Source organism: Panthera pardus, unplaced genomic scaffold, assembly GCF_024362965.1.
Source record: "Panthera pardus isolate Hobbes unplaced genomic scaffold, ASM2436296v1 HiC_scaffold_15, whole genome shotgun sequence".
Classification (NCBI taxonomy): Eukaryota; Metazoa; Chordata; class Mammalia; order Carnivora; family Felidae; genus Panthera; species Panthera pardus.
The window spans coordinates 8,596,075-8,616,959 of record NW_026526710.1 but is presented as its reverse complement, the minus strand read 5'-3'; the positions used below and the strand labels follow the sequence as shown (position 1 = coordinate 8,616,959).

The 20,885-nt window shown below is 59.4% G+C and overlaps 1 protein-coding gene across 2 annotated transcripts in view; it reads left to right on the top strand.

Moving 5' to 3' along the window:
* Window positions 1-14,125, top strand: part of TESC (tescalcin) — a 52,357-nt gene extending 38,232 nt beyond the window's left edge. Inside the window, exons 3-8 of one of the 2 annotated variants that reach the window (XM_019467336.2) lie at window positions 1,892-1,972; window positions 6,125-6,264; window positions 7,872-7,933; window positions 8,036-8,143; window positions 11,902-11,949; window positions 13,854-14,125. In XM_019467336.2, coding sequence (XP_019322881.1) covers window positions 1,892-1,972; window positions 6,125-6,264; window positions 7,872-7,933; window positions 8,036-8,143; window positions 11,902-11,949; window positions 13,854-13,931 — 517 coding nt within the window. In that variant the 3' untranslated portion in view covers window positions 13,932-14,125. The remainder of the gene's footprint in view (window positions 1-1,891; window positions 1,973-6,124; window positions 6,265-7,871; window positions 7,934-8,035; window positions 8,144-11,901; window positions 11,950-13,853) is intronic. The other variant, XM_053902085.1, reaches the window with a different exon arrangement.
* Window positions 14,126-20,885: the final 6,760 nt, after the last annotated feature.

The following is a 20,885-nucleotide window of genomic DNA, read 5'->3' as shown; positions in this document are numbered from 1 at the left end:
CCAAGCATCCCGTGCCTGGCTTCCTTCACTTAGTGCCATGTCTTCAAGGTTGGTCTACATCGTAGCATGTATCCGTACTACATTCCCTGTCATGGCCAAACAGTATTCCATCCCCCAGGCGACTGTCCCGAGTGCACCCCTTCTTTGGACCTGGGATCTTAGGAATCTAAAACGCGGGCATCCACTGACACTGGCTCCTGAGTTTGGCCCGGCGCCCCACCAGCCAGCCCGGCCAGGAGCATCAGGAAAAAGACAGAAAGGAGTGTGTGGGTCGGGGTGGGCTCACGGGGGCAGGGGATTCTGAACGCCAGGACCAGGTCTCCGTTTGCCTCTGGGCCTCAGTCTCCCCATCGGTAGGGTGGGGGCGGGACAGGGGTCAGCCATGTGCTTCGGGAAGCTTCCAACTCAAACAGTGCTTAATTCTCCAGGTATGTGGCACTTCCTCCTTCCCAGCATGGCTTTGTTCTAGTTTTGAGTTCCAGATCTGATGAATATCCCACCCCTGGACATTCTCATTTTAAGTAGCTGCTATTTCCTCTTCCCTGGCCTGGGTGCCTCCTTGCTCCCCGGGGTTACCAGCCTGTGCCTTGGGTCCCTTTCAAGGCTACTACTCCTTGAAGTCCATGGAACAGAAGAAAGAGGTGAGTAGGAAGCAGGTTCTGAGAACAGAGGATGGCCTCATGTGGGAAGGTTGGACTGTGGACCCGCAGCCTGTATGACCCAGTGACAGGGTAGCTGGGTTTGAAATTCACCCTCTCCCACCCCAAGCCAGCATCGTTTTTTTTGTTGTTGTTGTTTGTTTTTTTGTTGTTTTAAACATCTTTACCGAAATACAGGTCACATACCATACGTCTTGCCCATTAAAATGTATAATTCCAGGGGTGCCTGGCTGCCTCAGTGGGTAGAGCAGGCGACTCTTGATCTCGGGGTTGTGAGTTCAAGCCCCACGTTGGGTATAGATCACTTAAAAATAAAATCTTAAAAAAGTGTATATAATTCCATGGCTTTTAGAATCCTTGAAGGTGTGTGTCCAGCCCCACAGTCAATTTCAGAATATTTTGATCATCCTCTAAAGAAACCTTGTACCTTTGCTGTCCCTTTCCGTCATTCTCCCAGCCCCTGGCAACCACCGGTCTACTTCCCGTCTCTACGGATTTACCCGTTCTAGATGTTTCGTGTAGATGGAATCACACTGTGTGGTCTTTGGCGTCTGGCTGCTTTTACTCAGCACATCTAGTGTTTTCAAGGCTCCTCTGTGTTGCAGCGTGGATCCCTACTTCTTTCCTTTTTATGGCTGGAGAATCGACCGCGATTTATCGACTCATTGGTTCACAGACACTTGGGAGATTCCCACTTTGTGGCTCTTATGAGTAAGGCCGCTGTACCACGCACGTACGAGTCTTTACGTGGATGCGTGTTTTCGTTTCTCTTGGCCGTATATCTGGGAGTGGAATTGCTGGGGCACGCAGTAACTCTCCATGCCACCCACTGAGGACTCGTCAGACTATCTTCTGGTGTCCAAGCCACCATTCTGCTGCCCCAGTTCCAGAATGGCCCAACCAGGGTCTCCTTACCTGGGGGTCTGGGATGGGCCTCCGGTGGCCTCGGAGTCCTCGGGGTGGGGTGCACATCTTGTGTCCCCGTGTTTTTCTGAGGGTGAACGTCGAGGACACGTAGCATCTTTGAGCCTCCGAATCCTCCCAGCTCCTGCCAGTCAAAGGTTAGAGTGGGGGCAGATCAGTGCAGCACGTTCCAGTCTCCTCTCTGGACTCTTCTTGTGGGATCGGCTCAGGATTAAAAATACAGCCCGATAAGTGGTGGACCTGCCATCTGACATTTGATTTTTCCCCCCCTCTTTCTTTTCCTGGTGCTTCTCCTTCCTGGAACTCAGCAAAGAGAACTTCAACAATGTTCCTGACCTGGAGCTCAACCCGATCCGCTCCAAAATCGTCCGTGCCTTCTTCGACAACAGGTGGGCCCTTGTCCCTGAACCGGCCCAATGGCAGATGACTTTGGCCTTGAGGGAGTGTTTTCCCTTTGTACCTTCTTATGGTGCTGTGTGCTCCGAATGTCTCCTTAGGCCATTGAGCAGAGGAGGGGGTTGCTTTGAGTAGGAGTTATGAGCACAGCTTGGGGTCAGACAACTCTGGCTCGTTGACTCTGGGCAGCTCACTCAGTCCCTCTAGGCCTGTGTATTAGTTAGCTATGACTGCGTGACAAATTATCCCAGTACTTAGCGGTTTAAAACAAATACCACCTCACTGTTTCTGTACATGAGGGACCCATGGGCAAACTATCTGAGTTCTCGGGTTCAAAGGCTCCCGCTGGGGCTCCAGCAATCTGAAGGCTCGGCGGGGGGTGGCTCTGTTTCCAAGCTCACACACGTGGCTGCCGGCAGGCCCCACTTCGGGGACCTCCCATCAGTTTTTCTGTGTCCTCTTCATGAGAAGTGAGTCACCAGGGCCGACCACACAGGGCTGAGTGCCAGGAGGTGGGGATCGTTGAGGATGATTTCAGAGGCTACCTCAGTTTCCTTACCTGTAAAACGGGTGTAGCGATAGCATCTGCCTCGCAGGATTGCTGAGGGTACACTGATCTGATGTGTACCAGGTTGGCTATCATTCTCATTGCCCTGACTTACCGGGAAACTGAGGCACAGGGAGGCGGTGCACCTGGGCCAGTGTCCCAGAGCTGAGGCTCCAAGCAGAGCTCGTGTCCTCAACCGTCCAGTGTTGTTGGAGTTGCGAGACTCGCGTGACTGGATGGGGGCTCGCTCTGTCTGAGGCTCCAGCAAGATTCGGGTCGGGTACGCCCTCTCCAGGCTGCCAGGGCCTGTGGGCAAACACACGAGGACCATATGCCTGACAGCCAGTGTCTGCAGAGATGGCCGAGAAACCGGGAGAACCGGCAGAAAGAGGGAGGAAGGGAACAGCCATGCTGTGGCCAGAAGATGGGCAGTGACTTCCGGACAGGTTTCAGGCTTGTGGGGTAGGGGTAGGAGTCCTCAGCTGCCCTGGAAGATGCAGGGCAAGGCCTGAGACAGTGACCAAGAGTTAATGAGGCAAAGCAGAGAGAAGAGGTGTTCTGGGAGGACAGAACTGCATGTACAAAGGCCCTGCGGCACAAGAAAGTACAGCGAGTGTGTGTGGCAGAAGGGAGGTCTGGCCGGAGCACAGGCCACGCAAGAGGAGAGGGGTGCGGAGGGCAGAGCTGCATCGTGCGGCCTCTTGACCAGTAAGAGGGGTCTTGACCTCAACCTGAGAGCAGTGGCGGTGGGGGGGGGGGGGGGCGCTGATGGGTTTAAGGTGGGGTGTGGAGTGCACACTCTGGCCGCCAGCGCGTTGTAGGGGCCCGGGGCCCGGGAGGGGGGCGTCCTGCGGTCCCCCAGGCTGGAGGCAGGGCTGCTGAGGGGAGCCGGAGAGCCGTGGGCAGCTTTGCGCCACCGGGAAGGGGATGCCAGAGGACGGAGTGAGAGTCTGGTCCGGGGTTGGAGGTGACGAGCGGCGCTGAAGGAACCTTCACGGCGGATTGTCCCGTCGCCGGGGGGAAGGCGCACGGTCCGTGGTGGAGGTGGGGCTGGAATTCAGAGCCCCCACCTCCTTGTAACCCTGGTTCTGCGTGAAGGGTCTCGGAGGGAGGCCTCGGTGGGCAGTGAGGCTGACAGGTGGCGGGAGGGGGTGCCGGGGGAGTTGATATGGGTCGGGGGGTCTAGGGTTGAAAGGTGTCACAGGAAGATGGCAGAGGGTGACCGGAGCCTAGTGGTGCCTGGCGCGACAAGGCGGGGTGAGGATGTGTGCGTGTTGTCCGCGTGCCTGCCGCGTGTGGGTCTGTAAGGGGACGCTCGTTTCCAAAAGGCTCCGTGCGGACCTGGCCACCTGGGTAGCTGGCCGGGCACCAGGGACCCAGCCTTCCGTGGGGTGGAGCTGGAGGGGCCAGTGTCTCCCGTAGCACGAGGTCCACTCGGGTGGGGAGAGGGTGGTGGCCCCGGAGGGACCAGCAAAGCTGGCTCCCCGGGGCCTGCGGGAGCCAGCCTGGGCCGGGAACCCGCAGGCTGGTCCTTCACTCCTCCCCACTGCCCTAGCAGGGAGCGTATTCGGACGAGAGAGAGAGAGGGCACTCCTGGCGTGGGCGAGAACGTTTGGGGGCCTTAAATCTGACCCGAGGTCGCAGCTTGGCTTTCGTCCGTCACCCGTGGGAACTGGGAGCAGCCTCAGGAGCTGGTTTTTCAGCTCTCGGGTGGCATTCCGGTGTCGGCTGAGGGGACGGGGCGTGGGAGCGGGGCGGAGCTGAGGCCTCTGTCTGGCTCGGGGACTGGACTTCGGGGCGGTCAGTGAGAGGCAGGAGGGACAAGGCCCCCCCTTCCTCGGAGGGTCCGGAGTTAGGACAGCTGGCGGAGGGCTGGTGCAGACGCGGTGCTGCCACAGGAGGAAGGAAGTGATGTCAGGCGGTCGGGGGATATCGAGTGTCCAGAAGATAGACATCCGGACAAGCCTGTGGGGGCCGGAGTGCGGCAGGAAGGGTCGTCCAGGGCTGGGGTGGCTGGTGAGACCAATACCTGCCTTCCGGGCCTGGGATAGCAGGTGGGGGAGCTGGGGTTATCCTGAGAACCGAGGCCTCTGGACGGCTTCGGGCAGGGGAGCAGTGGGGTCTGATCTGCGTTTTGCAAAAGCCCACGTGGCTGCTCCTGGAGCACAGTGGGGGAGGGTCCTGCTGGGAATGGCGGAGCTGGGTGGCCATGGCAGGTAGGCGAGTGGGCAGGCAGCCTGGAAGTCTCTGAAGAGGGGACGACTGAGGAAGGGCTCCCCCAGCGAGTCCCCAGAACAGCCCGGACGCTGCAGCTGAGAGCCTGTACATCCCATAGTTCTTCACTCCTCGTCCTAGAAGTTCCGAGGGGCATGGTGAAGAAGGACTTTGGAGCGGGGGGGCCAGAGACAGAATTTTCTTCGCACGAAATACCACGGTCAGCCTTGCCTCCCGAGACCCTTCAGGAACAGGACTGTGGACGGAGAAGCCGGTCTGGAGGGCGGTGTGAGCAGGGTCCTTCCCCACCTCGAAGGGTTCCATCTTACGGGATCCTCGGGAAGTTAAGGATTGAAAAATAGTGTCTGAGCTGGGCATCTTTGCAGAAGAGAAGGGAAACTACCCATCTGCTGAGCGCCTGCTGTATGCCTGGCACCGGGCCGGCCACGAGGCTGACCCAGCTTGAGCCTCACCTGGAACACGAACCCTTCTTGCCCCTTCTGAAAAGCAGGTCAGCAGCGACCACCTGGAGCCCGCCTTGACTTGCTAAAAAAAACCCCCTGAAATTAAGAGTAGACTTTTCACTTTGGTAGTAAAGTGATTACTCAGCCAAGCTGACCACCGTGCTAGAGTTTGAGGCAGCTGATAGACAGCAGGAGTCGGCAAACTTTTTCTGCAAAAGGCCACAGAGTAAATATTTTAGGCTTCGTGGGCCACGCGGTGTCTGTCAGGGCTGCTCAGCTCTGCCTTGGTAGCAGGAAAGCAGCCACAGACAGCAAATGAATGGGCGTGGCTGTGTGCCAATAAAACTTTATTTACAGACGTTGACTTGCAAATGTTATGTGATTTTTACCAAAGTTTGTCATGAAGTGCTGCTGCCGTTTCGGGTTTTTTTCTCCCCGAAAACCTATTTGCAACCATTCGAAAACATAAAAGCCCTTCTCGGTTCACGAACCGTACAAAAATCGGCCGCAGGCAGGGTTTGGCCCGCGGGCCGCGGTTGCCCGCCCTGGATCTGAAGGAAAGGGTCAGTTTGGTGAGTTACTGAAGTGCTTGGTGCCTTGGTTTCCCCACCCTTGAGGCCCCGCCCTGCGCACTGTAGCACCCAAGCAGCCCTCCACCCCGGCCTTCACCAACAGCAGTGCAACTGTGTCTCCCCCTGCCCCCCTCATGCTGAGCTCGGGGAGGGCAGCACCTCCTCCCCCCCCCCCCCCCGCTGCCCCGCACCCCATAAGCAGGTTGCTGGGAAACAGACCCCAAGGCTAGGACGGCCCCCGTGGGCAGGGCGTGTGCCCAGAAGGGCCGAGTTCTCTGAAGCATCGGTGCTCAAAGGGTAAGATCCGGCGTTTAATCCGTTGCTGACTTCCCGTCTCTGCTCCCACAGGAACCTGCGCAAGGGATCCAGTGGCCTGGCCGACGAGATCAACTTTGAGGACTTCCTGACCATCATGTCCTACTTCCGGCCCATCGACACCACCATGGACGAGGAGCAGGTGCAGCTGTGCCGGAAGGAGAAGCTGAGATGTGCGTGAGCATGGGGGTTGCGCCCCTGCGGCAGGCGGTGGGCGAGCACGGGGGGTGGGGTGGGTGGGGGGACGCCGGTCCCAGGTTACGGCACCCGGGAAGGCCCCCACTGGTGTTTCTCCTCCCAGGCCGCGCCGTGGTGGCCTCCTCGTGGACACCCCCCAGCAGCTGGTGTTTTGGGGGAAAGGCGGGGGGTGGAGTGGGTGACGGGAACAGAGCCAGGACCTGGGCTCCAGTCGGGCCCCTTCCACTAGGCAGACGTGTGGCCTTGAACCAGGACACGTGCTGATGGTGAACACAGCCCGTTGTGAGGCTCAGTGAGGTCACATAGGCAGAGACCCTGGCTTCCCTCGTCCTCGAGGCGCCTCAAATGCCAAGTTCATGGGACGAGCCTCTGGCTGGTATGTCCTGGAGGAACCCCCCGGGCCTCCGGGCTCTGGAGCGGGGTTGGCTGTGATCCGGGCTGGCCAAGCAGCACAGGGTCCCAGGGTCCCCTGCGTCACATGTCCGTCCCCCGTGTGGACTTTCCCACGACTCCTGACATCCCGCCCCCACCCCACCCGAGGCTCAGCCTCATCGGCAGGAACATGTAAACACGGGGACTGGGCTGTATTTAGCTCTGGAATGCAGACGGGAGGGCTGCCGGGAACTTTCCCGGGCTGGGTGGCCCGAGGCCTTCCGACGGCATCGTGGACCGGGGGCAGCCTGGTGGCGGCCCAGCTGCCCACCTGCTCCAAGGGCCAGGTCAGAGGTCGTGGGGGCCCCTGGTTTCCCTTCCCTTCATGGGGTAGCCGTGGGCAAACACGTTAACTTGTCTGAGCTTCGACGGTGCAGTCTGTGAAACGGGCTCAGGGCAGCCTTGCCTCACGGGGTCACGTGTGGATGAGAAATGACGTTTGCCACACGCTGCGTGGCTCAGGGCGTCTGATCCCTGCGGGGTTAAGGCCGGGGACTTTGTGAGTTTGAGGGTGAGCCGCTGGGGCAGGGCTTGCCCCCCTTTGGCTCCTGGCCTCTTTGGATGCTGCGTGATGCCAGTAAAGGAACAAAGGACTGTCACCAAGTGGGATAACCAGAGGAGAGGAGGTGCTGGTGTCCTTCGGGCCCACCAGGGACCGGCTCAGACCAGCCAGGGGTCGGAACATGGGCAGCGGGGTCCACGACCTGCCGATGGTAGCTGCCTTCTTGGGTCTTCGAGGAAATGACATTTGGGGATCATGTTGATTTGTCTTCACTTCGACGAGAGTGTCGCATCTGCGCTGACAGTGTGCCGGGACCGCTGGTCCTAACCCCCCAGCTCGGTGGCTCACTGAGCCCTCGGGACGCCTAGAAGTGGACACTGTTGTTGTTGCTCTCGTTTTATAGGTGGGCGAGCCGAGGCTCAGAAGTTAGGTCACTTGCCCAAGGTCACCCGCCAGGAAGTAGGCGGTCTGGACCCATGGCCTTTGCCCTTGACCCCTACGGTTGCCGTTTAGGGTTCATTATGGGTGTCTTTTGCTCATTTGGAGGTAGCTTTCTGAGCAGGAAGGTTGGGGGAGCAGGAGGACCCGGGGGTCCCCTCCTGGCTCGTCTGACCAAGCCCTTCTCTCTCCCCCCGCCGCCGCCCCCAGTTCTGTTCCACATGTATGACTCGGACAGCGACGGCCGCATCACCCTGGAGGAATATCGAAATGTAAAGTATGCTCCTCTGCCCACGGGCCAGGGCTCCTGGCACCTCCCCGCCCCGTGGCCTGGACGGAGGCCCAAGGTCACCCTGTGTCTACTCGCCCGGCAGGTGGTAGAGGAGCTGCTGTCGGGAAACCCGCACATCGAGAAGGAGTCGGCCCGCTCCATCGCCGACGGGGCCATGATGGAGGCGGCCAGCGTGTGCGTGGGGCAGATGGTGAGCCAGGTCCCCGAGGGGGGCGGGGAGGGGGAGCCAGGTCCCCAGAATCTCCGGTCCCCTCCCCTGCCCCTTGGCTAACTCCCACACCTTGCCCTGCTTGTGGTCCGTGTTTCTGGAAGGCCTGGTGGTGCCTGTCCGACTCGCTGCTCTTACCCCACTGCTTTCCCGCCCCGGGGAGACCCCTGGAGTGGAGGCCCCGCCAGGAAGCCCCCGCAGTTTGTAGCCTCCCACCCCCCCGAGCCCTGCTGTCAGCGTGCCACACACAGTTGACTACGAGTGGCTGGGAGGGCATTTCTGGTCTGGAGAAGGGGTCAGCAGGGCCACCTAGTCTGGGGACCCGTGTGGAGCCGGGAGTGGGGGGCACATGAAAACGGGACAGAGGAGGGGGGTGTTGACCTCGGGGCTGGCGACTGTGGAGGGGGAGCCCCCGGCCGGCCCCAGAAGTGATGCGGGGGCCAGAGGCAGGTAGCCGTGGAGGGGGACGTGTGGCTGCCGAGGGCCTGGGGCAAGGCTGACGGGGGAGGAGGACAGGCAGGAGCATTGGAGCCTCCACACACGTGCTCGTCGGGGCTGCGCTGGTAGGAAACGGCTGGGTCATTTCTCAGAGTGCCACGCGGGACAGCCGTCCGTGGTGGGGACTGTCCTGTGTGTCGTAGGGTGTTTAGCCCCGCCCCTGGCCTTCACCCACTAGACGTCAGTCACCCCCTCCTAGTCGTGACAACCAAGGGTGTCCCCAGACGTGGCCAGATGTCCCTGGCAGGAGGCCGGGATGGTCCCCAGTGAAGAGCCATTAACTGGAGGGGCCCAGAAACAGACGGTGAGCCGAGCGGTCGCCGCACTGGGCCCGGCGAGCGGTGGCTGTCGGGCGTGTGGGGCACCCGCAGGTAGGCTCCTCTCCCTGAGTGTGACCGCACGGCCTGTGCAGACGTGCGTTGTTTCATAGGTTTTTAGTCCCATTTTACTGGTGGGGAAACTGAGGCCCGAGGACATAAGGAACTTTCTGGAATTGGGGGCAGTGATCTTTACTGTGCCCGCTGGACACACTCTCGTAGGACCGGGTCTAGCCTGGCTAGCCCGGCACAGTGGCTTTGAGCCCCGGGGGACCTTGAGGACAGGACGGGCACCCGACCATCTCGATGACTGCGTTCCCTGAGGGTTTCGGTGGGTCCCACCAAACCGTCAACCTCCTCACACCTTGTGCTTAAAGCGGCTGTGGCTCTAGATGCCTTTATGGCGTTGGGTTCAGCACGGCCCGAGTGGAGGGGTGTGTTCCCGCCGGGACCTGCTGTCTGTGCCCCCGGCCTGCCATCGAGGGTCCTGGCACGCCCGGGGCCTGCTCCCAGAGGCAGGGGCTGTGGTCATTTTATTGGCCTGCATTTTATCGGTCTGCTTCTGCGGCCCAGGGGGAGGCGTCTGGCTTTGGTGAAACCACCCCCCCACTCAGCAGATTAACTGCGGCAGAAAGGGCTGGCGACCTCCGTGGAGAGCGCAGGGATCCCCCTGCCGTGCCGCGGAGCCAAATTCCCATTTGACTTAATTACACTCTCCTCCTCCAAATTGCTCCCCGTCTCGCTCCGGTGGCAACCGGTGACAGTTTCCTTAATTTGCTGCAGTGAAACTGTTGGCAGCTGGCAGCTGCTCATCTGCATAAAAGGCACATGACCTCAGAAGCGGGGGGTATCTGAGAGCCCGTGGCCGCCTCCCGGGTGTGTGTCCCGAGCCTCTCTCTCTACTTACGGGTCCCCCGTGTGCCCTGAAAATGTTTTCTCGTGTCAACGTCAGCCGGATAAACGTGAGCTATGCACACGCACGCACAGGGTGAGGGCCGGCCGCACGGTTCAATACCATCCGGCCTCCGAGGACGCCGAGCGTTCCAGCCTGTGCAGCCCACCGAAGCCAGCCCATCCATCGCCCCGCGTTAATGGACTTCCAGAGCCGGTTATTGATCGGGGCAGTGCTTTCTTCCCAGAGTGCTTTCTCTGGACGGTCTTGTGGCTTGAGGGTGGGGCTGCTTGGCTGGGGTCTCAGCTTGGGTTCCCCCCCTCCCCCCAGGATACAGAGCCTGGTCTATAATTAGCTCCCCTCGGCTGCCCCAGGGGACCCGGGGGTTGCCTTCAGAGAGGGGGCACCCACCTCTCCCTGCGCCCCTGGGCAGGAGGAGCAGGGAGCCCCAGGGACCCGCCCGGGGATTGGAGAACTGGTCACATTTACAAAATTAAGACGCATATATAGATTTGTTTTCTGTGTTAAAAACAAGTGTAAAGAAACCCCAGAGGGTGAAGAATCCTATCAGACACTTGGGAGTCAGCCGTGCTACTCCCAGCTGGGCAGGCAGGTGGCCTTGCCTCTGTGCACCTCAGTGGCCTTATCTGTAAAATGGGACTGAGAACAGAACCCGAATAGCAGACACTGAGCGCCTGCTACTAAATACACATCAGAACAACTCTAGGGGCGCCTGGGTGGCTGAGTCGGTTAAGCATCCAACTTCGGCTCAGGTCACGATCTCGCGGTTTGTGAGTTCGAGCCCCGCATCGGGCTCTGTGCTGACAGCTCAGAGCCTGGAACCTGTGTCTGATTCTGTGTCTCCCTCTCTCTCTGCCTCCCTCCTCCCCTGCCTGCCACCACTCACGCTCGCTCGCTCTCTCTCTCTCACTCTCACTCTCACTCTCACTCTCACTCTCTCACTCTCAACAAATAGAACATTAAAAAGGTTAAAAAAAATTGCAGGGAGGTATAGGAAGAGAGGTGAATTCTCTGTGCCCTTCTCCCCCTCAACCACTCCTCCCTAGAGGGAAGCATCCTTGCTGGAGTTTATTTTCCAACACACACCGACGTACACGTGTGTCTTTTATTTTTGACGTGCACACAATGGAACTGACCAGACTCCTTTGCCTCTGCTGACCCCACACGTCCCCAGGGCAGATGGCGACAGTCTGGTTAGCGATATAGGAAGAAGCACGGATCTGCAGACCTCTTTCTGCGTGTTTGTTTTTTTCCACTATGCATCTTGGAGCCTTTTCCATATCTGCATGGAGGGATCGACCCCTTCCTTCTTAATGGATGCTTGGTAATCAATAGCATGGAGGACCACGATTTATTTAGCCAGTCTTCTGTTGATGGACACGGGACGGCAGCCGGGCTTTCGGTCAGAGTGCTGCAGGCAGGGGTGAGGTCTGGGGAGCCTTAGCTGTGCCAGAGCCCGAGATAGTCGTACGAGGGGCAGGAGCCCCACCTCTGGTCTCATGAGGTCACGTGTGCCCAGAGCAGGAAGGACACAGGTGGAGACTGGCACTGGCCATGACTAGGTGGGTGAGAGGCCCGGCGGGCAGGCATTATCACGGTGACTCACTGGGCGAGAGGGGTGGGCCGCACGGGCCGGCCCTTGACCCCCCTTGCCCCAGTGGTCTGGGAGCTCAGAGGGTCAGTGCGGGCATGGTGACGCAGGACCGGGAAATGGCAGCAGGGCGGCTGGGGGGAAGGGGAGCCCGTGCCTCTGTGCCCACCGCCTTCCTTTCCACCCTCACCCACCAGGTTCTCCCTGGGGGCCTCGGGGCCCTGGTCAGCCCACACCCTCCCTTCCAGTCCGAGATGGAATTCAGAGGGACTGGCTTCCGACTGGAAGCAGCAGGTCCGGAGGGACCCCTGCTTCTCGTGACTGAATGGGCCCGACCATCTGCGTCCCGGGGCGGCAGGGGGGGGGGGGATGGGGGTCCCCCCGGGGGAGGCGGCTCACTCTGCGTGTGCTCTGTCCCCAGGAGCCTGACCAGGTGTACGAGGGGATCACCTTCGACGACTTCCTGAAGGTGGGTGTCTAGGAGCAGAGGTGGGGGCTGAGGGGGGTTCCTGCCCGCTGGGCAGGAGGAGACTGGCACCTCTGTGGAGAGGGGGCACGCAGGCTGTACTTATTTTTATCGGGAGGGCAATAGTCACACGTGGTCAGAGCAACTAGAGCCGTACAAAAGGGCCGCAACGATACCGTTTCTCCCCCACAAGTCCCGGTCCCCGTGTCAGAAGCGTCACTGCCGACAGTCGGAACCGGGTTCTGGAATGTTCTATGCCTGCGAGTCACATAGTGGAGTCAGCGGAGTGGGGTTTAGCCCCTCGCTTCTCCCGTGCCTTGGACCTAGCTGCCCATTCTCCCAGCCCCCACGGGTGGACACCAGGCCCCTGCCGTCACAAACGTGCTCCGAGGTTGGGAACCGGGACCCCCTCACTGCTCGGACTGGCAGGTGCCCGGCGGAGGGAGATGAACCCGCCTGCCCTGTGCCCGGTGCCGAGTGCCCCGACAGCAGGCCACCAGGCTCATTCTAGGATTAGGACAGGAAGTCAGGGGAACACGACCCAGAGGTCCCAGTCCAGCCTGCCGCGCCAGCCTCTGACCCGCCCGAGGGCGCTGATGGGCCCGGGCCTGGAGCCGGGCCGGGACTTGGGCGGTCACGGCCCCATGGAGCCCGGGGGCAGCTCGATGGGCACTCCGCCTGGGCTGTGCTCCTAACCTGGCCAGTCAGCTGCCAGCTCTGCAGGAAGGGGGGTGGGCAGCCTCTTCCACCTTGTACCCACCGGGGCCGGGCAGGGCGAAGAGCCTGTGGGACCCAGCTTCTTCCCGGGAAGGCTCCCTCTGCCCCCCACCCGAGGCCTCCAGTGTTCCCCAAGCCTGTCCCCACCCCGTGGGGGCCCTTCCTGACCGGCCGGCCCCTCCCCTCCCCTGGGCCTTGCCGGTGACCCTGTTCCCACCTGGCATTTAGCAGAAAGCACCCCGGGTGCCCCACGACCTTCCCCAGGAACCGGGTCTGTTTTCTCTGCCCCCTCCCGGCACCACACCAAGAACAGGTGCAGGATCCCAGAAAGCAGCTTGGGTGCCGGCAGGACTCTGACTGCAGCCTGGTGGCAGGCCCTGGAGATGCTGCAGGCGACAGCTTGAGTGTTAGAAGTTCTCACAAGTGGGGAGGCCGAGCCAGGTCTGGCCGTTTCTCCGTCTGCGGCCCTCTCGGGCCTCCCCACCGCGCCGAGTGGCCAAAGAGCTGGCAAGCGCAGTCCTGGGAGTGGGGGGGCTCGTAGCCTGGCAGTTGGGGTCAGATGTCCCCCGGGGCCGTGGCCAGGGTGGACTGTCACGGCAGAACCCGTGCCAGGTACGTGCCTGTGGACATCTTTGCCCTTTCCCGGGCGTGAGCTTGGCTACGTAGAACAGAGGTGGCTTATCCCAGGGAGGCTGTAAACACCAAACGGTCGTGACCTTTTAATTAGCGAGGATGGCTTAATGAAACGGTGCGACTAACGCACAGCGCCTAATAGTTTACAGAATGTTTCCACGGATGATCCCCTCTGAGCCCCCGACATCGCGTGACTTAACGTGGGCAGTGCAGGTGGTGGTCCCGGCATGGTGCTGATGAAGAGGTTTACTGGGGTTAAGGAACTTGCGTGAAAATCACAGAGCCTGAAGTGTGGTGGGTGGGACGGGAATGACTTGGAGCGAAGAGCTTGGGTTCAGCACTTAATAACAACTTGCTGTGACGGCGTCGGAAAGGATCCACACGTCAGAGCCAAATTAACCCGCAGAAAGGCAGGTGGAAGTTTCTTTTCCTCGCTCGGCTCACAGCCTTGAAACCGGCCCTCTGGTTGTCACCTGTCCTGGTGGAGGGGAGGGCGGGGACGCGGGCCCGGTGGCGACAGGGACGCGTGCTCAGTGCTGCTGCTCTGTCCGTTGCAGATCTGGCAGGGAATAGACATCGAGACCAAGATGCACGTCCGCTTCCTCAATATGGAAACCATCGCCCTTTGCCACTGACCTGCAGGCATCCCCGCCCCCCCGGAAGCCGCACCGGGGTCCGCAGCTGCCCTCGGGGCCCGAGGCCACCCGTGTCCTGCTGCAGCTCTTGTAAATAACCCCCCTCTGCCGTCCTGTTTTCCCGAGGGTGTGGTATGTGGGACTACTCTGTTTTTATCTCTAATAAAAAAGAAGACGGTTGGTTTGTTAATGAACATGGCTCCTGGCTGTTCCCCACGTCCACTCGGTGGCCTGGCCACCCGGTGGCACGAGGCTGAACAGGACAGCTGATTTTCAAAGGCTGGTTTGGAAAAGGGGAGTTTTTTTTTCCCCCCAGACCTTCTCTGGTGTATTTTGGGTGCAAGGTTTGCTCCTTTGCATGAATGCCGGGCGGTAATTAGTAAGACGAGGCAGCTCCTCGTGCCGTGGTGGCCGGGACGCAGGCGGTGTGGTTTCCTTGGTATTGTGACTGAGCATCTAGGCCAGAGGAGATAAGGGGGACCTGCGGTGATGTGCCCAAGCCCGCCGACGGTACCCGGGGCACTGGACTCCGGGCCTGGCTGCCGAGGTCGGGCTGGGTGCGTCCACACCCTCCCAGGCCGGCATGTGGCAGTCCCCGGTGGTGGTGGCAGCAGGGGAGGGGACTGTCCACGGTGAGTGGCTCCCACAGCTCCAAGGTCACCTTCTGACTCGGGTGAGCTGCGCTAGGGGCGGGGAGATGAAGGTTGTCCATCTGGTTGATGGCTATGGCCGGTGGGTCAGCAGAGGCCGGCACGGGCTGAACGCTCCCGGTTGGTGCTCGGTAGGGCCGGCACGGCCGTTGCTGTGATCGCTCATCGCTGGCGGCGTCCCGGGCCCCCTTGCGTGGCTCCTGCCGTCCACACTCACTGGGAGGTTCCCCTTCCAGCCTTCCAAGAAAGTTCCGGGAACCGAGAACTGCCGTTATTGGCCTTCTCGCACTTCCGGAGCTTTGTTACTAAGCGTGTTTTAGCTGACACCTGTGCGTGGGGGTTCAGAATTGAAAAGGCGCAGGAAGGCACAGCACACGGCCCTTCTCCCGTGCCGGCGGGCCCCGGCTTGCCCTTCCCCGAGGCAGTCAGGTCATCCTGTTTCTTTGACATCCTTCCGGGGCTGTTCCTGCAGACGCAAGCAGGTATATTGCCGAGGAGGAGCTGAATGTCGGTATTTAAGTGAAAAGTTGAAACAGAGCGGTGAGGCAGGGTGGAGGGGGACTGTGTGGACGGAGCACCGTGTGCAGGGCAGGAGTCCCGAGGCTGGCACACCGTGGCGGTGGCGGTTTGGGAAGCGCGCGCATCCTTCTGGTGACGCTTAGGACCTTGGAGGTGAGAGCAGACGCCTCTTGGAGGTGAGGCAGTAAGGGCATAACTGGGCCGCCTGGGGCCCCGGACCCGGGGCCTGAGGGATGCTGGCCTGCGGTGCGAGCCGCGGCCTCGTCTCTCCCTCCCGGGCCCTGGTGGATGGCAGGGAGGCCACATGGCCCCGGCCGTGGGGAAGTAGACAGCGGTCTGAAGTCACTTCCAGAGCTCGGCTGTTTAGACTAGCGCTTACTCAACAAGTGTCTTGACATTTCCTGAGCGGTAGGTCTGCGGGGAAGGCAGAGGCCTGGCTTCCTGCCCTCAGGGTACCAGCCACCTGGTGGGACCCTGAACTGTGTTTCCTGGAGCAGGAGTGGGACGTGAGCTGCCTCATCTCACTGCTGCCCCTAGGGACCGTCTTGCTCACGTCCTTGGCTTTCCCGGCTGCCCTCGGAGACCGTCTCAAGTCCCTGGCATGGCCTGGTGTGCTGGAATCTGGCACTCTGCCGGAAGCATCTCTGCCCGGTGACCCCCTGCAGCCTCGCAGAGGCGCGCACCCTCCCCTTCCCCGCCCCCCACGGTGCCTTTGAGCAGCGGGATGGCTGGCGTGGCCACCGTCGGCCTGGACTTTCTGGGGCTCCCCCAATTTGCTTCGATTTTGTGCTTCTCAACAAAGGCAGTTCGTTAATGTGAAGTGTTGTTAGAAACCGTTTCCCATCAGCCCCTGTGCCCTGAGTTTTAGTTTGGGAGAGGTGGCCACTGTGGGCACACATCAAACGTTTTCATCTCTTCAGACCACTGAGGGCCAGCCTAATGTCTTTGAAGCTTTGGGCCCCGGCTTACCTAAACAGCTAATTAAAAGGAGATTTATTCACCATGAGCCCAGTACATGCTGCTCAAAAGAAAGCTAATTTGTTCCCAGTCACTGAGGGTGTCACGAAATTGGCAGGGTTAAGGCTTATTTCCACCAGAGCGCGGCCTGCGGAGTTTACCAGGGGCTCCCACCGGCTCCCAGGGTGCCCGTTCGGTCATTTGGGGAGTGATCAGGGTTTCCTAGCAGTGGGTGCAAACCTGCTTCTAGAAAGGGCAGGTTAATTCCCCACAGTCTAGCAGAGGACGCAGGCGGGGGCTCCCGTTCCCTCCTGTCACCTGCCGGACCGGCGAGGGTGCCCAGGAAGGGCTTTGTGGCTGCATCGGCCCTGAGCAAGTATGGCTACGTCCCCGGGTCCCTGGATCGGGCGCCTCGCCAGAAGCAAGTGGTGTGTTGGTTTGGAAATTGGTTCTAAAAGAGGCAAGTGGTCGAATCAACAGATATGCTTGTTCAACAGCCTGTCTTCTATCAAGAATTACACCAGTGACTAAAAGGAAATAGGCAGAAATCAGTGCTAAGGCAAATATTTGGAGGAAGTGAGGTCGTGCTTTGAAGGCCGCAGGCGGTGGGTGGAGACCCAGCAGGGTGAGGGCCCCCTTCTGTTCTTCACCCATCTGCCCGCAGTCGGGTTGACAGCCGGATCTAGTCCCGTGCTGCCGTGTCACCGAGGGGAGAAGTTACCAGAACTCAGCTTTTGGATATTCAGAGGATCCAGCGATTTGACGCAAACGCAGGAGTCTGGTAGCTTCACAAAAGGGCTGCGTAATGGAAATCTAATAGGAGAAGCTCGGGGGAAACATCCGGCAGCCACGTTGACCGTGCATCACGGATCAGGGAATAGCCCAAGATCACAACCGCTTCCAAATTCGGCCAAGCACCACCTTGCTGGACTTGTGCAAAACAACTCCGTTACCTTCTTGTCCGAGGGACTGGAAAGTTCTTTCTGTGCTCTGCTCAGGGGAGGCAGGTCACACGTGCACCTGAGCCTGCCCCCACCTGCCTGCTGAGGCTGAACCGCAGCACCGGGATCGGCAGTGACTTCCGTGGGCTGACACAGTTAAAAATACAAGTTGCCTTGGCGAGGGTTTTTGCGAACACCTGCTTTGCAAGCTGTCCTCCCACACGGTGACCTTGGGAAGGCCTTGGAGAGGGGGGAGCCGGGGTTTCTGTCAGCTCTGCCTTTGTCTCTGGGCCTTTCCGGAATCAGGAGGCAAGTGCCAGCGGGGTGTTCGGCGGTGGGTGAACTTGGCCCGTGGTGGCTGCCGAGCCTTCTAATCCAACCAAGTCAGCAAGGGACCAGGGTTCACGTTCAGCCCCGAGCAGCAGTCAGGGTGAGGGATATGTTGAGCAGCGGCGTCGGTCCCCTCGGTCTTCGAGGGACAGGGACCGTCCTGCCAGTGGGCACGGGAAGGGAAGATGTGACAGGCTCAGCTCTTGGGGCTGCGGGGAGCTGGGAGCGTTCCCGCCCTTCCTAGGGAAGAAGCGGGCCCTGGCGCTGAGCCGGTGTGCAAAGCCTGCGGCTGGAAACCCACGGCGAAGGTCGGAGGCCGAACGCCTGCCCTGCCCGGGGCCGCTGCAGCCCAGCGAGAGGGAACCTGCCGCCGCACATCGGAGGCGGCCCTGTCCGGACCGCCACCGGCAGGGCCTGCCGCAGCAGCCAGGTAACCGTCTGGCCTGGCTCGAGGGCGAGGCGGGCAGGTCTGCGTGGCTCACGGCGCCGCGGCCCGCCCGGCATCATAAGCTCCTGGCCGCCACAGCGGCTGCCCAAAGCAGAGGCCCCGAGTCGGGGGGCGAGACAGCACCTGTCTAGCCCGTGGTCACGGACCTGCCCGTAATGGCAAGCAACCAGGCGGTTCTAACGAGAAGGCTGTGCCCTCATGAGGGGAAGCCACTTCCCCTCCTCAGTGAGCAGAGTCTGTCTGCAGTAAGCTGGTGCTTGTCATTCAAACGCAGAGTGGCATGCCATCCCCTACGTGCCGGGCCTCTAGTTTAAAAACAAAATTTGTTGTTTATGCTCGAGTAGGGGAGGGGCAGAGAGAGGGAGGGAGACACAGGATCCGAAGCAGCTCCAGGCTCTGAGCTGTCAGCACGGAGCCCGACGCGGGGCTCGAACCCACAAACGGCAAGATCTTGACCCGAGCTGAAGTCGGACGCCCAACTGACTGAGCTGCCCAGGTGCCCCTGGGGGGCCTCTCTCTCTGAAGTGGGGAACTGGGATACGGGACTTCATCTAGGGAGCCATCAGACATTCCTTTCACAACAGACCCAAATCCCCATCTTGGGGAAGTCATCAGCCAGGGTGAGCGTTGTGCCTCCTGGGGGTGGTGATGCCACCCCCGGGGTAGCTTTTAAACACAAACCACTGGCTGTGCAATGGCAGCACGAAGGCAGCTCGTGGCTTGGCTCAAAAGGCGCAGTCCAGTGGCCAAGATGTGATTCTCGGCAGTCCCCTTACACGACCTGATGAAAGCCAACCTGCCTAAGGCTCGTGTCCGGTTTCACACCTCATCTTGTGGGTTTCTTGGATCCTGGCCTGGGAACCCCCGTGAGTGGTGGTCGTGCTCCCCTGTGGCCTGCGACACCAGGCTGCCCTGCTGGCGGAGCGCGCCAGGGGTCGGGGAGAGCAGGTGCCACGGTCGGCTGGCCGGGGGCCTTGCCAGGGCAAGCGGTCATTGGAGCAAGAAACAAATTTCAAAAATTTGATATCGGGACAGTTGATAAAAGTAGAAAGCAAAAGGCAGGTGATGTTCTAGGACACAAGAGCCCTGGCGTGGGGCCCTCTGGCTCCCCAGGTGGTACAGGAGCTGCTTCTGTCTTCGGGGGGAGCCGCAGGAGGGTAGAGTCTGAGGAGGAGAAGAGCTACGGAGGAAGGAAAGGAGATGATCCACCTGCGAACTCAGAACCTGCAAAGAAGCTTCCTCAGAAGAGCCAACAGGGATCCAGGTAAGGTGGGCGGAGCAGAAGGGGTGGGGGGATACGGGCCAAGGCGTTTTAAGTCACTGGGTAAATGTGAATTTATGGAGGAATTCGGTCCCTTCCCCACGTTCCAGGATGTAAAATTTGTAGCAGCAAACACAGGTTGCCGTGCCTTGGGATCAGAGTCTGGATCTGATAAACCCTCCTCCGCAAAAACAGGCACTTCTCCCTAAGGGGAGAGGTTATAAACAGGCTGGGGAGGTAAGAAAACCCCTGTGGTAGTGCCACTTTACGCTGGACCAGCTTTTGGCCGCGAATGACAAGAGTTTAGAACTATTTTTAGTTTTGGTGTATTTTTCTGGGTCTGATTTCTTTGCAACTCTTCAACTACCTTTCACGGCTGCGAAGCTAGGAAGGGTGACTGCGTCTGCAAAATGAGAGGTAAAAATCGGACTGGAAGGGCCTGCTTCTTAGAAGAAAAATGTCTTTTACCCAGTGGTCCAGTTACATTAAGGCTATGAAAGATGAAAACGTTGTAAAGCGAGGTCACTAGGGGGTCAGAGCAGCACATGACACGAGGAGTAAATAAAATCCTTCATCTGCTAACTGCAGACCGGCTTCATTTATGAAGTAATTTGGCTGAAAGGAAGCAGAAGGCCGTCCTGACGAAGCTCCTGCCCAGGAAGGCGGTCTGAAAGCCAGCGTCACCCTGCGGGTTGAGTGAGGATTCCCAGGCGGGGCCAGTTTTCCCGGTTCCCCCGTCCTATCTAGTTAGTTGCACGTCGGTTTTTAACGTGGACCGAATTCATCTGAAAACACTGAAACCTTCACAACTCAGAAGGGCCGGGACTCTCCGTAATGGCACACGTGTCCCAATTTTCTGCCCCCGTGTATGGTAGGAAAGCGTCCCTTTCTCTTGGGTCAGCGTGGGCAGGTTGTCGCCCTGAAAAGCCCCTTGTGCCTTTTTTTTTTTTTTTTTTAATCAAGACTTGTATATTTTGGCTTTTCAAAAAAGCTGGTCCAGTGCAAAATGGTACAAGCGTGGGGTTTCCGGCATTGTGATAAACTTTACTATTTATTGGCTTTCTGTCCCATCAGTGTGTTTTTTAATCTTTGCTTAACACCCTCCTTTGAGGTCTCTATCTGAGGTGACAGCTATCCATTTATCTTGGCCTGTTGTGTTTTCTACTCAAGCCACAGCTTCTGTCCACCCTGGCCTCGTCCCGGGGGTTTTGATGTTCAGTGCAGTCATGGTCACCCTGGTCTAGGGAGTTCATATTTCCATTTTTCTTTAAACCAATTCTGGAGTATTTGGAATTTCAAGGTGGACGTATTTCACTTTATCTAATTTTACTGCATTAGGGGTCCTGGAATTTGGCCTGGATGGGATCGTCCTTTGTGGTGCTCACACGGACTCCGTTGCCGTGCATGGTCCACGGGTATTTAAAGAGGCCCCAGACTCTACATACGCGTATTGGATCGCGCTTGTAAATTCGGCCAAGTAAATCCTCGGATTCCTTATTGATCACTCGCTCTGGGGATGGACTTTCTCTTCGTGGTCCTCAGTTTCTGCTTTGCTGTTTTGAAGGGACATCGGGCGGTTGCTGCTGCACAGTGTCCATCCTTTGTAAGGTGACTGCTCGGCCTCCCTGTCCCTCGGAAATGGAGGCTGCTTATCGTACTCGGCCCCCCCCCCCCCCCCCCCCCCGGTGTTGCCCTGCTGTAGCACCGTGGTTTAGGGTAGCGGTTTCTCCGCCAGCTCTTCCTCTTCCATCCTGCGTGGAGGATGGCTGTTGATGCAACACACATGTAGAAAATAATCTACTTTGTATCACAGGTTGTGGACAAAAGAGCAGACCACAGAGTCCTTAA